This window comes from Pholcus phalangioides, unplaced genomic scaffold (genome assembly GCF_987345545.1).
Source record: "Pholcus phalangioides strain wild (caught in Gottingen) unplaced genomic scaffold, Ppha-v1.0 ptg000010l_1, whole genome shotgun sequence".
Taxonomy (NCBI): Eukaryota; Metazoa; Arthropoda; class Arachnida; order Araneae; family Pholcidae; genus Pholcus; species Pholcus phalangioides.
This window is the reverse complement of record NW_028301603.1, coordinates 26,125,788-26,141,977: the sequence shown is the minus strand read 5'-3', so window position 1 is coordinate 26,141,977 and position 16,190 is coordinate 26,125,788. Positions and strand designations below refer to the sequence as shown.

Here is a 16,190-nt window from a genome sequence, read left to right as displayed (position 1 = left end):
AAGATGATGAAAATAATTGCCCATTATCACGTGGATGTAATAAAAAACCTAATATCAATTCTTCCAATATTTTCAAAAGTAATAGAAAAGTGCATAAAAAAAAACAGCTCGTAGATTTTCTTAATTATCAGCATTATTTAGCTCCTAACCAATATGGGTTTCAGAAAAGTAAGAATACAGAAATGGCCATCTTAGAGCTGTGCAGTTATTTAAATACCGGGTTCAACTGCAATAAATTTTCTATAACGATTTCTGGATTTAAAGAGAGCCTTTGACTACGTAGATTTAGAGATACTCACAGGAAAATTGTCAACAGCTAAATACATACGTGGAAACATATTGAGCTGGTTTAAATCATACTGTTCTAATAGGAAACAATCATTTAAAATAGGTGAAGAAATGAGTACATTCATAGAAGTAAAAAAAGTTGTCCCCCAGGGATCCGTGCTTGGCCTGATATTGTTTCTCATTTACATAAATGATATATTCAAACTCAACATAAATGGTAAATTAATCTCATTCGCAGACGATACAGTACTGTATGTTGAAGACACTGAAATTACCAATTTAATAAAAAAAAAGGTTGAAGAGGACCTATTTAAAATCAGTAACTGGCTCAAGAAAAATAAACTAAAACTAAACATACAGAAAACTAAATACATATGCTTAAAAACAAGAAACATAAATAGTTTGGCAAATTTAAGTATAAAAATTCATGATCATTGTCCGTGTCAACATATATTACAATGTAACTGTCAAGAAATTGAAAGAGTACATGAATACAACTACCTAGGAATAATAATACAAGATGATTTAAAATGGAAATCACAGTGTGAAAAAATAATAAAATTAAGAATATATGCAGCAATTCTTTATAGACTAAGAGACACAATAGACAATAACTTTCTAAAAGATTTATTTTATGCTTGGATATATTCCACAGTAACATATGGAATCACTGCTTGGGGAGGTGCATATCAAATAGATATACAAAAACTAGATAATATATATAACAAGATAAGATCCCAAATAACAAGGACCACAATAAACACCAACAAAACAATGCCATAAGCTAACTATAAGACAAAACTATGTTTATAGACTAATAAAATTTTCATTCTTAAACAATAATTGGTTAGAAATGAAACAAAATAGAACGTTATCTAGATTAAATAACATATATAAAGTGCCAAAAACAAATAAAACGTTATTTCAAAAGAGTTATAGATACACCGCTCTAAAAATAATTAATCTATACCATACAATCAATCATACAAATAATTACATAAGATCTAATAAAAATATATTCACGTTTTCTATGAATACCAGAATCTATATTACAACAATAATACAACCACATGATACAATCCATCTGTATGTAAAATTTCTTTGTAACATAAATACAAAAAAAAAAAAAACTATATTGAGCAATTATAAACCGACCTAAACCATAATAGGCTGTTGCTAAGAAAAATAATCTACGGAGAAACCCTTGTTTTGAAACCCTTGTTGGAAACCCTTGACCTCAAGGGAGTCCCTTGAGGTCAAAAGTGTATGTTGAATGTGTTTCTGTATATGCTTGTATATATGTTTGTATGTTGTTATAATAAAAAAAAAAAAAAAGTTTTGTTTCAGAAATTGTAGAAAAAATGCAGAGGCACTATGTTATATAATTGTGCTATAAAGCAAAATTACTTCAGTTGTTTCAATGTTTTGATAGCATCTACATAAAACTTCACCGCAAACTGTTTTTTCTTTTGAAAATGATATTCATCTCATCTTCATACTTTTTGACTTTCTCTAAAATTTTCAATGAGAGTGTTTATATTTGTCGTGTCAGGTTCAGTTTTTACATTGTTGTCTATGTTTATGTAATCTTTAGTACTGTGATCATAGAAATCAGCTTGAATGCAGTTTTGTAAGTCTTGCATATATCATTTAGGAAATTCAGCGTTTGTATTTTTTTTCTCTGGTAGAAAAGCCTGTTTTTCCAAAAGATTTTGTTATAATTTCTCAGGAAGCATGTCTTACTACATATGGCTTATTAAAATCACAGCATCAAGTACGGAAACAGTTTATGTAATGTAGGGGTAGATGATGCAGAACTCACATTGACAAACAGGGATTTCATAAAACTTTGATAGAGCACTTCAACATTTTGTGCGATTCCCTTGGAGTGGTTTGGGAACATGTAGTGTTTGTGGGAAATTTTCTATTAAGAGCATACAATTTTCCTTCCCGTTTCCATGTTAGACAAGTTCTGTTCAATCCAGGATTTTTTTTCTGTATATTTTAGTATTGCTGGACCTAGATTTTTTCCCCTATTGAAGACAGGTATCGGCTTAATACAGGTTCTGTTAAAGACACATTTTATTGTATTTTAATTTCCTTTGTAAGAGGTTTCTCTTTTTGAAGGGGGAAAAAAATTGATATCATTATTCATAATATTTTTCACATGGCCATTTAGCACATTTACTCGATACAGCCTTACCTTGACTTTCTTTTTCTTTCAATCCAAGCACAACTCAGGTCTGCTATGTGCAATTTACTACCTAGTGAATTGTGCTGGAGTTGCAAGTGTGTGTGTACCTAACAGTCTGAGTGCTTATCTAATATTGTGTATGGTTTTCAGTGCTGCCATCTATATTTCAGAAGTGAAATGACTGAATATTTTTATTTTTGTAGGCCTGTTGCTCTCTGTGGTGAGACTTCTTAATGGAGAGATCGGCGGGCATTTGTACCTTGAAGTTGTGAACCACAGAAAACCAACTTAAGTCGACCACCACTGTGCAGTATTCTAGGACACCGCTTTGAGCAGCTGCTATGAATGTGTTTTACATTAATTTTGTTTCATTTTCTCTGATATCCTTGACCTGCAGCTATTTCTATACTTGTTTCGATTGAATAAATGTATTTCAGCCCAGGGTTTCATTTCAAATGTTTTTTCTTTTGATGTGTAAGATCACCCCTAGAAGCTTTTCGGTGGAGTTTCATACTACCCTGTAGAGTAATTTACATACACAAATATAAAATCTATTTTAAGCTGTGTATAAATGTAAACTTGGGAATTTTCTTTTATAGAATGAGTCAAAAGATTTCTTTGAGAGGGATATACCTGAACAGATTGCTTCTCAGGCTGCAGTCTCTTCTAGAGCATCATGTTTATCAACAAAATCAAGTTGTAAGTTTGGCTTATAATTTTTTCACACAGTTCAGCATAGTTTTATATCTTTCATGTTGTTTTATGAAAGGGGTTTTCAGATCTGTAGTGGGAAAAAACTTCAGTATTCTCTTTAAAATAAATGGAATGGAATGAAAAAAATGTCTTTGTCTAATTTCATGTTCTATGCATTTGACAAAGAAACAAACTAATTCCTCTAGAGCATCATTCATACAATAAACTTTGTTAGTCATGAGCATTAAACTAAAACGACTCAGATATACAGTCAAACCTCGTTAATGAGTCACTCTTGGAAGAGCAAAAATATGACTTGATAAGCGGAGTGACTCGTTAAACAGAGTAAGCTATAACTGTGCCAATTCCTGCCTGAGAATAATTAGGACTTCCAAACAGTGATCCGGTAAGTGGAGTGACGTGTTAACCGGGTGACGCACTAACAAGGTTTGACTGTATTAGTATAACCAGCCTTTAAAATTTCACATTCATATTAAGCTTGATGCTATATAAAATTCAGCTCAGGCCAATCGCTTATTTTACTTTATTGCTTACCTTGAAATTCTTTCTATTTTTATAGGTTTAGATGAATTAGAGCCATTATCAGATGATGATCAGTATGATTATCCATATTCTCGTTCAGTGAGTTCTCCTGTTGGTCAAATGGCACAAATGAGGTTAACATCAAATCTTAAAAGTAAGTTTCTTTCTATCATAAGAATTCAGTTGACTTCATCATGTGGTTTTTTTAACACTTTGATATCTCGCCAAAATGGGAAGACAGGTGAATTTAGTCTTCTCAAAGACGTGTGTGCATGCATAGGTGTGTTCATGTTCTTCTCTTTTGCTTTGAGAGGTCAGCCAGTTTAGAATTTCTTTGAAACCTTGAGAATTTACTCTGCTTAATTAAAATAACAGTGGAATAGAGTATTTAATTATATCAGAAGCAGGGTTGGCAGGTCAAAAACTGTAGAAGCCTCAAATATTTCTTTTCAATATAAAAATTCCCATTGGAAATACACATTTTAAAGTGACTGTTATACAAAGAATAAATATGTGGTTTTTTTCGTTATAAAATATAGAATTTGAATAAAGCATAGCATACACATTGAGGGGAAAACTGGAATGATTTGGTATTCTTTAATTCAAGATCGTTCTTGACTTCCCAAAATTTCTTTAACTGCTTATTTATGTGCATTGATATAAACCATCTGCTGTACTATTTTACCACAGATAAGTGTTTAAAAAAGTTTATTACATCATATATGTAATGTTGATTTCTGTTATTAAATTATCTAGATAATCACTGATACTTATTGTGCATAACATTGAAATATATATAGCGATCAAACTACTAAGTTGTAGGACTGAAATGCTTCTTAATTTGGCAGTGCTGTCTTGTACATGATGCTTAAGAAACTCCTGTTACTTATTCTTAGTCAAACTTAGTTATTCTTAGTTTTGCACTATGGTACTAGCATTTATAATGCAATGGTTTTCCCAATTGAAGCTGTATTTAAACGTGCATATCAAATGCTTTGGGTATCAAGTTGTGTCAGCTCTGCTTTAGTTGAAAATACTCATTAAAACTCTGCGTATTTATTTATACACCCTGAGCTAAGAAATTTTTAGGTGAAAATAAATGAGTTCAATTATAGTGTATTAACAGATGCTTCGTGAGAATTTTCATATGGAATAAAATTGTGGGCAGATCATAAAATTTAAAATATCAATACATTTTTTCTCAGTAATTATAAATGAAAATATAATGGTTTAATCTATTTGAAAGTAAGTGTTTTTTTTTGTTATTTAACATATCTATCAGGTTTACTTGATGCTGAAAGAAAGCCCCTGAAAAAAGGGGGAGGGAAAACAAGGCGTGTCGGTGGGGGAAGATTTCTTTATAGGGATTTCAGGGCCACCCTGTAGCGGATGAGAACAGCTCTGCCATTGACCAGCGCAGCTAAGAGATAACGGTACCTGATTGGTTAGACTACAGTGGCCAAACCCGCTTCTGATATGTTGAGAAAAACGGGAAAAGAAGATTGTTGTGCTGTCGAAAAATTGACAATAAAATTCAAATAAAGAAGTTAGCTAAGTTCTAACTGTCATTCCTGCTAGAAAATGATGCTACTACCAGTGGTGGGAACTCTGCACTAAAATTAGGCAGAAATAGTACTGAAAGTGTCTGGGGGGCATGTGATGTCAATTTATTTATACGCATATAAATTAGGTTAGTTTTCTCCCCCACTGACGCTGGAATTGATGGGAGCATTCCTCTCCTACTTTGCTGGTTTATAACATAATTCTTATAGGGTTGTAATGCTACAGGGCGTGCATCAATTGAAAGTATAGTAATTAGCTGTAAACAGTGTTTATTATGTATCAAATAAAAAACAGCCTTCAACATAGGCTGAAGTTGAAAAAGATGAATACGTGTATGAATCTTAATTTTTCTAGCTGGCGAGCGGTACAAGTCATGAAGCACATTCATGTTTATGAAAAGCAATGGTCAATGTTTAATCGCCTGCTTGGAAATGCCTGTTAAAACGAGTTAATACTTTTTAGATACTTAGAACAGGTTTTATACTCGTCAGATAAAAATTATCCAACTTTTTAGCTCTGTCGGTTATAAACGAAGTCTGTTATAGTGAGATTCTACTGTATGCAGTGTTAATTACCTTGAGCATCTCATTTTTCACAACCATTATAAGCAATGGTGACAACCTTGTCTCATGCATATTATCAAGCCACTGTTAAGATTTGAGCATTCCTGCACCTTGTTTGTAATCAAATAAGTAATCAATTTGTAATCAATAAGCACTACAGAAACACTTGTTTGATCTCTAAAAAGCATTGTTTTTTTCCTCAATTTTAGTTATCTGCCACAGTGTTGAAATTTTTTTAAAGTAATTTGGCCTTCATATGTCAGTAAATAGTGGAATTTCCATAACTCTGGAGTGTCCACTAACATGTTGACCCAAAGCAGATGTTAAGTTAGCTGGGTTTTTTGTTTGATCTCATCCTCACTATCATTGATGTATGTGTACAGTTCTATCTCATCAAATAAACAAAATTATATATTTTTTTGCAAAATAAGTTTCCAAATAATCTCAAATTGGAGTGAAAAAACATGGCGTGTAGCAATAGCAGGGGTGGGAACTCTGCGCCAATTGCGCCGCACTGCGCCAAAACTAATATCTTGCGCCATCCTGCTCCAATAGTGTATTTTCGCATTTTTCTGCGCCAAATAGCGAATTTTGCTTCAGTATGCCCGGAATTTCGGAAAGGACGCCAAAAAAATTTTGTTCCTGCTAGCCACGAAACGTTTCTTTACGAGAGAGAAGAGCGCGTTTTATTCCACTATACTTAAACTATCGGCCCCTGATCGGGCTTTCCATCGCGAAACCCCGATATTGTCCGTGATCGTGGAACTGAAGATGGCTTGCAATGCCTTTCAGCTTTAAAGTGCAAATTCGAGTGTTTCCGTTTAAAAAAAAAAGTCGTCACTGGAAGCAGCAGAAATTACTGTAGTCGATTGTCATTGTGTTGAATCCCGATGTTTCGTGAAAAAAATTTTCATTCCGGGAGTAAAAAGCGCATGTCCGCCGAATTACGGATGTTAGTTTAGAAACTTTGCCGAATAACGAGCGTTAAATCGTCAATCTCGCCAAATAGCGAGTGTTAAATCGTCAATCTCGCCAGATAATGAGTGCTGAATCACCAAACATCGAGTTGATTGTTCCGAAATTCTCTCCCATTTTGCAACTATTTCTTTCCAAGTATAAAAAAATTAAAAACTTATAAAAAATTTTTTAGCTCATTTGAAGTGCTGCTGTTCAAGGCAGCAAATAGTGCCTACAGTAAGCAAAAATCATCTTAAATAGACGGGTGCAAAAAATTTCATGATAGCCGCTCTTTCAAACAAGGTGTCAAAAGCCTACAACACAAAAATCAAGCTGACGAAAAGATGTTTGATAACAAAATACAGTGCAGTTTATTTTGAAAAGGGTTGAGGGTTAACGAAAATATTCTTGTTAATTTCACTGTTCCAATTTATAAATATCTGCTCCGAATCTCATATTTTGCTGCTCCAAATCCCGAATTTTCTGCTCCAAAACTGCTCCAAATCCTGAATTTTGCTGCTCCAAAGCTGCTCCGAAATGGACTTAGTCACTTCCCACCCCTGCAATAGTTGTATTCAAAAAAAGAAAAAATTAGACTACCTATGTATTTGTGACTTGTAGTCCACAGGTTTATTTTTCAGGTTCAATACAGTGAGAAGTGACCCTATTCCCAGGTGTGAAGAATATCCATGCAAACAGTGGCATCAGAAGTGTTTCAAACCTGTGGGTGCTCGTCTTGAGCTTTACATATGAAATTTTAATTTTTGAATAAATTCTGTTGGCGCTTGGACCCTGGCCACATATTATCGTGGGTGATAGAATACCCACAGCACTCCCAGCTCCGATGCCACTGTGTGTAAACACAATGAAACCAATGCATGGGTAATTCGAAAAATTAATGGTAATAATACAGCATAAATTTTAGTTGACTTAAACAGGGTTTAAACATCTTATGTTGAGTATATATATAGAGGTTTCTCCCCATTGAATTTAGTTTTGTGCCAACTATGAGAATGTCATCACAAATATTGAGTTATCAGGGTAGTCACTTATCGAGGACCTACTGCATTTATTTTTAAACATAATATAATAAAAGGGCTGGCATTTCTAAAAACATTTTTAGAAAATGTAACGAGGAAATTGTTATGCCCACCTAATTTATTTATTAAATCATTAAAGTAAAAAACCACATTTTAAAATTTTAATTTCTCATGTGGACCACCATCAAAAACAAACCCTACTTTGTTAAGCCAAAAAATAAAAATTCATCCCATGCTGACTGAATGCCATGAAGATGTGTCCAGTTTTCATCACGTTCATATATGTAAACAATGAAAAAATAGCTACACTGCGATCAATAAGTATTATATGTAAAAAAATGCCACATACCTGACAAATTTACTTTTTTGCCTATTTCACTCCAGGCTTTCTTAGCAGCATCCTTCCTGGAGTAATTGGGCCTCGTGTAGTCGTATAATTCTGGATACCTCTCAACCAAACCAAATTTCAGATTGAAGGCCTCCATTTTTTCCTGACGATTTGGGTGATTCGATTAGAATCATACTTTTTTTTCACGTCGCTCAAAACACCAATCACCATGTGTAAAAATTGCCAAGCAATCGCGCGATTGGCGGTCTCCAACTCATTTTAGTTCAGAAGGAAAAAGAATTGTAGCTCTCGCTCCCCCCAAGGAATCGCTCCGTGTGTGAGCGGCCTTATTGAAACACATGGACAATTACCATTGCAATAAAAAAATTTAACATTTAAAAATATTGAAATTTTAGAAACAGCTGAATTATAATAAAATAAAATATATTTTATATCCTGTAAAAATGGAATTGTCCTGTTCTGAAACCGATAACCGAATCTGTCACAAAGTACAACTATGTTGTCGCGAATCTGCCTCCGGAAAGTGTTGCTCTTGTCCGGGACATTCTCGTTAATCCACCGACCACGGATCCGTATGAAAGGCTGAAATCGGAACTGATTAAATGGTCGAGCGAATTGTCGTCCACTCAACTTCGAAAGCTTTTAACATGTAGGTCATTGGAAGATCGGACACCATCCGACATTCTCCGCGAATTGCGACGACGAGCAGAAACACATGCCGTCTCCGAATTGCTGATGGAGCTTTTTCTCTATTACCTGCCAGCATAAACTCAGTCCATTCTCGCTGCTGTCACTCCACTCGTTCTCGAGAAAGCTGCTCAACTTGCCAGGAACCCTCAGCATGTGGACACAGTTGAGAAACCGCAACAGTCGGATTCCGTCGTGCAACTTCGGGACGAAGTGGCTCAGTTACGCCGCAAGTTGAAAACCGTCCTTCGTTCGTGTAGCGACTCTCGTCAGTGTACTTCACGTGCGCGCAGTCCGCATCCACGATTGGAAAACTTCTGCTGGTATCGCAACAACTCCAAAAAGTGTGTGTCGCAGTGCAAGTTTAAAAAAAACGAGTCGGGCGAGGAATAATTGCGACATGGTCCTTGCCACAGGCATCTCGTCGCATTTTTGCCATGGACAAATTCCAAAATTCGATTCCTGATTGACACTGGATCCGATGTTTCCATCCTTCCATCATCACCATCACAATGACGCTGCGACACCACTATGAAGCTCTCTGCTGCTAATGCTTCATCCATTAGTGTTTATGGTCAAAAGAGTGACATTAGACTTAATCTCTGTCGTAATTTCACTTGGACTTTCCTATTGGCAAATGGCCACTGGCATTGGACTTTCTTACTGGCCACATCCATCATTGGGACACATTTTCTGTTCAACTTTGATCTTGTTCCGTATCTCCGATGATGATGTTTACTGGATAGGACAACAAAACTCAATGCTGACTGTGATCTTCACATTGCTGAAGTTCGCTCAATCAAAATCATTGAAGGGGACATCATCTATCACAGCCTTCTCAGCCAGTTTCCTGACATCATCAAGCCACCATAACCAGGACAACCTGTGAAACACTCTGTCGTGCATCATATCGAGACGGTTGGTCCACCTGTGCATGCCAAACCAAGACGTCTAGCTCCTGATCGATTGAAAATTGTGAAGCAAGAATTTCAGCAGATGCTTGACCTTGGCCATTTACGACCATCTAACAGCTGCTACGCATCATCTCTGCACTTGGTCCCAAAAAAGGATAGTGACGAATGGCGTCCAGTTGGTGATTACCGAGCTTTAAATGCACAAACTGTGAAGGACCGGTACAGTGTTCCAAATGTTCTGGATTTTACATCTGAATTGCATGATAGTAAAATCTTTTCTCACATAGATCTCATCAGGGCCTATCATCAGATCCCTATACATCCTGAAGATGTCCATAAAAGTGCTATTATCACACCATTTGGGTTATTCGAGAGCGCTCGAATGCAATTTGGCCTTTGCAACGCCGCAGCCACATTCCAAAGGTTTATTGACGAGGTCACTCGTGGACTTCCATTTGTATATTCCTTTGTTGACGACATCAAAATCACCAGAAGAGTACAACGAACATCTTCGGTTGTTATTCGAATGTCTGCAAATATATGGCCTCAGCATCAAGCCCTCTAAATGTGTATTTGGTGTATCATCAATTGAATTTTTGGGTTACAAAGTTTCTGGATATTTTTTTGCATCATATAATTCTACATTACACTGATTTTTTTTCATCTTGTATTTCATGCATCTCATTTACATTGTGCATCCGATATATGTTTTTTACACCTTATGGAATTTTCTGAATTTAATTGTACATTTTGCATCGTATATTTTTAAGTATATACTTATTGCACATGATTTCCTGCATCATTTTATTCTGCATCATTGTATTATGTCTTGCACATCAATCATTCTGCATCTTATGATTAATTTTTGTATCACATTTGTCGTTCTCTCACCATGTTCCTTCACTGGGGTGAAACTCGTGGTGAGATTCGATTTGTATTTTATCTCACTGATGGCGACACTTGTAAAGCCGACGCCATCTTATTGTCATGCGGGAAAATCAGGATTGGCGACCGAACCATCAAGCGAGTAGCATGGCGCTCCCGTAGATTTTTGTTTCGTCATGTTATGTTTCGTGTTGTAAATAAGTTACTATTTTAAGAAATTATTAATCATCCTGAATCCTTCATTTTATACAAATCACGCAACCTGCCAACCAAACTGCATTACATGTACTATACATTAAAATCAATGAACATACACTTCAACTACACTTCCCATTTCATAATGAAGCAGCACTGCCAACTAAATATTAAAAAAAGAAAAATTGATGTAATTCTTCACAGAATACACAAATTAGAACCAAGAGAAAGAGGTGTTCCAAAAAATGCTTTTTTTGAGACAGCACATTTTCAGTAATGTCCCGGAAAACCAGAATGTATGGTCACAATATATACACACATTTAAGGGACCATTAAATTTTTAGTCGGGGGGGGGGGGGGGTTGTGATTCAAAAAGTTAGGGAATCACTGCTCTAAAGTAAGTGCCATATAGTGAATTGGAAAAGGATTGGTCACCTGTATTTTAGTGCATTGAAATTTCTGATATATCTTCTCAGTGTTTTTTTTTTTTCTTTCAGATGATTGCGACAGCTCTCTCAGGCAGCCTCATATTTCTTCTAATACTTTTTGTCAGCTTAAGAACAAAACTTCCATCAGTAGTGGTGAGCAGACTTGCTTGCTAATAGTTTCTAGAACAGTTTTAAATATTACTTTTTTTATATTATAATATTTTTTATAATATTATATACTTTTTTTTTAATACAGGTACAATTTGCTTGAATATGCACAATAAATTTTAGAGTGAAACAGAAATTTTAGAGTTTGCTTGAAAAAATTGTAAAGCACTAAAGCAGATTTCTAGAATTTTATGGCAGTAAAAGCAGAGATAAAAATTAGGACAGATTATGAGAAAGTAGCTTTCAATAACATTATGAAATAAACCTAGTCAGTGATGAAATTTTTTTACATTTTATTCTACCTAGGAGAAATACTGGTCAAAATGATATTCTCCATAAAATCTTGATTTTCTTAAGTTTTTTTTAAATGCTCATATGAAGATATGAGTAGGTGAGCAATAGAATATAAAAACATAGTTTTCAATTAAATTTCATTTTTAACCTATTTGCTCCAGAGGCACATATATGTGTACCTGTTTTTTCAATGGGTTTTAATGATTCTTTTTCAAGTGAAGGTTTGCATTAGGTAACTTGATTAACTATTTTTTCCAATTTTTATGAAGGCTATTTTGACATAAATCAGTGTAAGGGTTGAATTTCCAAATGATATGCAAGACTTACAAAATTGTATGCATTCCGTTAACGCAAGGCTGAGCAGGGCCAGAATTACTTAGAGACAAAGAGGGCAACTGCTCTGTTGGCAAAATAGGGGGGTGGCAAATTTTAGGTGGGGACAAAAACACATGAAATCATCAAATTTTACATTGGAAGTGCTACAAAATCAAGTTGCTCTTTCCCTCACAAAATTACCAGTTACTGCCCTGATGTCGAGGATTGCATAAACATAGATGATAATGTACAAACGGAATCTGACATGACAGATGTTAACACCGTAATTGAAGATATTATTTATTTATGTTTAATTATTTTATATATATATATTTATTTATAATATATAATTTATTTATTTTATCTGTATTAATTTTTGCTCCTATTTTTAAATTATTTAATTTATTTTTATATCTTATTTCAATTACCTATGAGTTTGCTATATAATTTTACACATTATGTCAATTGAACCATTATTAAGCGGAAATCTGTGTTCAACGGAGAAAAATCCTGGTCCCTTGCAATTCTGTTGAAGACAGGTTATACTGTATTATAAAAAATATACTAATAATTGCATATAAGAAATTAATGATAGAGTAGAAAAATTATGTATGCATAGTAAACAAATTTATTCAGATTGATTATTTATAGTTATTGTTACAAATGTGGCAACATATCTTTGAGGAGAATGAATTTTTTGTCGATATTCATGTTGAACGTTTTATAACCCTATAACCAATTGTTCAGACTGTTCTGTTGTGTTACAGGTTCAGAATGTTCTGTTGTATCTTAATTTTTCTTTTCCACAAATGCAGGTTTTACACGAACAATTGACACATTGACTGCTCAGTTCAAAAGTTTGATAATCACTGTCTTGTTATCTCTAGTTATCACTTTGTGTGGTCCTGTGTAAGGCTTCAATAGTAGAGGACACACAATATCTACTCGCAAAATTGTGTGCACAATCTTTCATAGATGGGTGTACGTACATCGCTGTTTGACCATGTGCTGATGTAGGCACACGCTTTAATGTACGGATCTTTTCTTTGAGTTCTGTTACAAAATTCAGAGAATATGTTGGTAATGGCATGGATGAGTCAGTAAGGACTTACCAACTGGAAGACATAATGAAATACTGTACACAAGTTCCAATGTGTGGTTTTATTGCTGTTCTGATACCTAAGAGCATAATGGGTAGTATATCAGTCCACTTTTGGTTCTTGTGAACTTTGATTGCCGATTTCTAATGACGGTGGAATCTCTCAATCAGTCCATTGGATCTTGGTTAGAAAGCTGTAGAGCAAATTTGATTTGTGCCAAGAAAATCAGTTCCTTGAATAGATTTGACTCAAATTGTCATCCTTGGTCTGTAGCGATAGTAGAAGGGCAACCAAATCTGCTAATCCAGCCTTGGCATACTGTATAGGCATTGATGTTGGGGATTGGGACAACTTCAGGCCATCGACTGCATCTGTCTATGACAGGGTTTTCCAATGTGAAAGCTTGTGTTGAACCCTTGATGATTACGAGGCTATTCCGCAGAACCCTTAACAAATTTTTAATATTTCTTGAATATACGGGATATCACAAAAGTCTGTATTTGCTATGTTGAATAAGAATCAAAACTTGTAGTAGATAAAAATATATATTTGTGTTACACATAGTGTGACCATATGACCCACATTTTAAGGGACAGAATTATTTTTCATAATATTTTGCTATTTCATCGTTTTAGTAAAAATGTTAATTTTGTCAAGCCTGCCAAAAAAATTCACTTTAAAATTTTTAAATCATGAGTTCCTTGTTTTAACATGAGCTCACATAGGCTAACAGACTCGAGAATCAATGGAAACGTCCTTTTTTTTTTTGGTCATCCTAGTTCTACACATAGCTTCAGAATAACAAGAAAAACATGCTCATTCAATAATTTTTTTTCTTTTCCACCTTCATTTTCTACACAGTAGGACTAATTACACCGTGACTTATACAGTTCACAACCGATTCCGAACAGCTTTTTTTTTTTTTTCACGGAGAAATTTGTACTCCAAACATTTGGTGTGCAGACTTTCCTCAATAGCAGTCTGCTGTTTGATCATCATGGTACTGTTTTTGTAGTAGTTCTCAAAGCAGAAAAGACACTGGCGAAGACGAGGGTTTCGAACACACGTCATCTCTGAGTATCTTGTGGCACAGTTTGAGAATATCTTATCGACCTGGCTATCATATCCCACTGCTATGTAATTAGTATTTCACAAATACCCACGGTTTTTTAATCATGACAACTAATACAATGTTTCACTGATTTTTTGTTTAAGTATTCCCATTATAATTCACGAAACACAAGAAGCTGTCAAAAGAATAAGAACATAGTAAAAAAATGTTTCGTGAAATGGTCTTTAATGATAAATAAATAATATTAATATCATAATACTTCGATATTGAAATTATTTAATATAATTTCCTTTGTTCTTTCTTTTCTTTTGTTCCCCATGTAAAAGAACAAAGGAAACCATTACTACTCGCTGTACTTGATCACCCTGTTCAGTGAATTTTGGCATATACCGTTCTCACCCGAAATATAGAATGAGAGGTCAAAGGAAGCGAAAAAGAGAGAATTTCTCTCTCTCCCCCCCCCCCTTCCCGCAGTTTCAGTGCACCAAACTAACACCAGCTATAGTAAATATGAAGATTAAATTATTGAGATTTCAGCACAAAAACTGCAATCATGGTTGCGACGAGTGAAAAATTCCAACTTGAGCAAAAACATGAAGTAAAAGGATGGTTAGTTTTTAGCAATTGACCCATGTAGCTTTTTTTTCTGGAACATGCCAAATGTTTGCTTGTCATGTGATATTACATCACCAGCACTGATTGGACATTGAGAGCCATTATGTGTTACTGTGATGCAGAATCTTGAAATTTTCGGTGAACTCGCCCACATACAATGATGGTCACTCGTGGGAAAATTTCTCTTACACTTTTCATTCAACATTAAACAAAAGAATAACTGGAAGGACTAAAAATGCAGTTCAATGTCACTGCCTTTCTTGAGCTCTTTTCATGTGGTTCAAATGACCAAAGTCCCTCACAGACGAGAACAGAAGCAAAAAAGAAGACAGGACATTTATGAGTGAAAAAAACATCAATTACTCGACATTTTCATTTTAACCCAAACTCCAAATGGTTGGGAAAATTATTTCTATACATTAAATCTATGTAATTAGTATGAATTACAAAAATGCATCGCTGTAATAGTTTTTCATTGCATATCATCAACTCAAAAGCCTTAAACTTTGATGATTGACTAATTGACTGATTGTTACAGAGATATATATCAAGGCCGCTACTCAATACTTAGTTAGACGGAGCAAGCACACATTTTGTCACTCCTTTTAATGTTGAAGGAGAGGCTAAAGGGGAAATATTTGTGCTCCCTCTCGTCTGGTGCTTGGGACACCAGACCTCCTAATTAGAGCCGTCAAGTCTCTTCCCCCCCCCCAGTTGCATCCCTGCCCAGAATAGTCTAAAAAAATACCCTTTCAATGCACTAAACAAGCCATCAGCAATGTCGACAGCTAGCCGCAAAGCCCTTGACAAAGGTTGGTGATGCCTTTGAGAGCTGCGACACGTGGTTTGAGAAACACTAGTGTCCAGTATTTTGGTTTTCTTTTTGGCAACTTTTAAAGAGCTAGATTTGATTCATTATCTGCTTTAATTTTAGATATGAGAAAAAAAAAAACTTGAAAAATTATGGTTTTTTTCTTTCAAATCTTCAGGAAACCAATCAAAAAATACTCAAGATTTAAGCAGTGGTGGTGGTGATGCAAATTACAATTATTTAAGTAATTTATAATATGATTTTGTAAAGCCCCTGGATGGGAAAGGTTATGAAAATGTCGAAAAACAAATTTGCTTTTAGATTCAAGCACGAATGGTCCAGGTATATCCGTCAACATGTTGCAATAAATATTTGTATTAGCTAGAGGAAATGGTATCAGTTATAATTTTAGAGAAGTATTCACTTTTAAGTAAGTTTGTATTTCAGAATCAGTTGATTGAAGTTTAGAAAATTCTGTGAAATCTAAATCTGGTGATGAAATTCAGTCTACTTCGG

General features: G+C 34.8%; 1 protein-coding gene across 1 annotated transcript in view; it reads left to right on the top strand.

Moving 5' to 3' along the window:
* Nucleotides 1-16,190, top strand: part of mael (germ-plasm component protein maelstrom) — a 110,138-nt gene that overhangs the window by 85,673 nt on the left and 8,275 nt on the right. The window contains exons 10-12 of the mRNA XM_089237941.1: nucleotides 3,082-3,181; nucleotides 3,756-3,872; nucleotides 11,369-11,452. Of these exons, the coding sequence (XP_089094067.1) occupies nucleotides 3,082-3,181; nucleotides 3,756-3,872; nucleotides 11,369-11,452 (301 nt within the window). The remainder of the gene's footprint in view (nucleotides 1-3,081; nucleotides 3,182-3,755; nucleotides 3,873-11,368; nucleotides 11,453-16,190) is intronic.